At 32.5% G+C, this 1863-nt stretch overlaps 1 protein-coding gene across 1 annotated transcript in view; it reads right to left on the reverse strand.

The window, feature by feature from the left end:
- The window catches only part of HELRODRAFT_183625 (hypothetical protein), a gene marked incomplete at both ends in the record, with an annotated part of 2004 nt that extends 931 nt beyond the window's left edge, over nt 1-1073 (reverse strand). The window contains one exon of the mRNA XM_009013218.1: nt 18-1073. Within this exon, the coding sequence (XP_009011466.1) occupies nt 18-1073 (1056 nt within the window). The remainder of the gene's footprint in view (nt 1-17) is intronic.
- Between the last annotated feature and the right edge of the window lie 790 nt (nt 1074-1863).

Genomic DNA, 1863 nt, shown 5'->3' on the forward strand with positions numbered 1-1863 from the left:
AAGTGCCAGTCTCTTACAATAATATGTTTCAGAATGATATCAGGATTTTTCATTTTATTGCTGTCACAACTTTCTACACAAACTCGAAACATTGTTGAATGCTCATTTTCAATATCAGGTGTGCTATCGTTTGCCATTTCTGAACGCTTCAACACTGGGTAACACAATAACACATTAATATCATTTGACTTTAGATATTCAACTACATCATCTCTGTGACACTTTATCACGTTACTTACTGAAAAGAAAGATTTTTTAATCAAAATCTTATTCGCCTTTAGTTTACAATCTTCACTATCTTTGTTTCCAATTATCTTTTTGACACTTTTTTTCTTTTTTCCAGTTTCGGTGTTAACGATATTTTCATCACTCTTCATTTCAGGAATATTTTTGTTTTGGTTTTTCCTCGGTCTGTTTACAACAGTGAATGGTGATGCATCTACCTCAACTGGTATTTTATCTGTAAGTGGCAGCACATTTACCTCAGCTGGTATTTTAACTGCATCAGACCATAAAATTGGTTTTTGCATCAAATCATTATTTGCAGCTGTATTCAATTTCAAATTTTCATTATTACAGTCGTTACGATTTTTTATACTTTTTAAATTGCACTCTACATAGTTTGTTTTCCCTTTCAGCGCGGCAAATTCTTCGCTGCACTTTTCAATGAAAGCTGAGATATTAACATGTTGTTTGTTCAACATGTCTCTAACTTCGTTTTTCAATATTTCAAAATTTATTTGAAAACATTTTTCGAAATTAGGTATCTTGGACATATTTGAGCTGACAAATAAAGGGAGCTTATCCAACATGTTAGCTGCTACCATATTTTTCAATAGCTCAATGCAATCCACCAATTTGTCCTTTTTTTGAGTGCCATTTGTTAACAATTTTTCAATTTTTTCACATTTCAGGTTAACGAACTCACTTTTCAAAATTTTCGAAGCAGCTACAATATCGTCATTGGTATAGAAATCAGCAGTATTACAAATAAACACTTCATTTTCGAGCAAATTAATATTATTAGTTAAAAAATACAAAATTTCGCTAACAACGACCTTTCTGGCAGCCATTTTTTCCGGAAATACCTACATACATACATACATACTTACAAACAAACATACATACATACATACATACATATATACATACATACATCAAATCACATGAAAAGAGCCAGCGTGAAAATTCAACATAAATCACGAGAAGAGATTTTCCTGGGGACAAGATCATTATCAACATTAACGGCAACATCAGCTTGCACTACTACTACTACTACTACTACTACTACTACTACTACTACTACTACTACTACTACTACTACTACTATTACTACTACTACTACTACTACTACTACTACTACTATTACTACTACTACTACTACTACTACTACTACTACTACTACTATTACTACTACTATTACTACTACTGCTACTGCTACTACTATTACTACTACTGCTACTGCTACTACTATTACTACCACTGCTACTGCTACTACTACTAGTGTCACACTATTACTACTACTACTTAAGATAATTGGAACCTAATTCTATTTTATTTGAAAGTGCTTGCAAGACGTTGCTGTTCTAAAAATGAATGTATGGATTGATGAATGAATGAATGAATGAATTCTTTTCATGATGGATGGGTGGATGAATGAATGAAGAAATGAATGAATGAATGAACGAATGAATGAATTAACAACATTAACAGCTGCAGCAACAACAACAATAACCAAAACAAAACATTTCCCTGAGCTGTTCATATCGTGCTTTGACAACTAAAAAGTTGAGCGCTTCAAAATGTGGTATCGACGTGATGATGATGATGACGATGGTTTGACATGATAATGATACTGATCAC

This window comes from Helobdella robusta (assembly GCF_000326865.2).
Source record: "Helobdella robusta unplaced genomic scaffold HELROscaffold_112, whole genome shotgun sequence".
Classification (NCBI taxonomy): Eukaryota; Metazoa; Annelida; class Clitellata; order Rhynchobdellida; family Glossiphoniidae; genus Helobdella; species Helobdella robusta.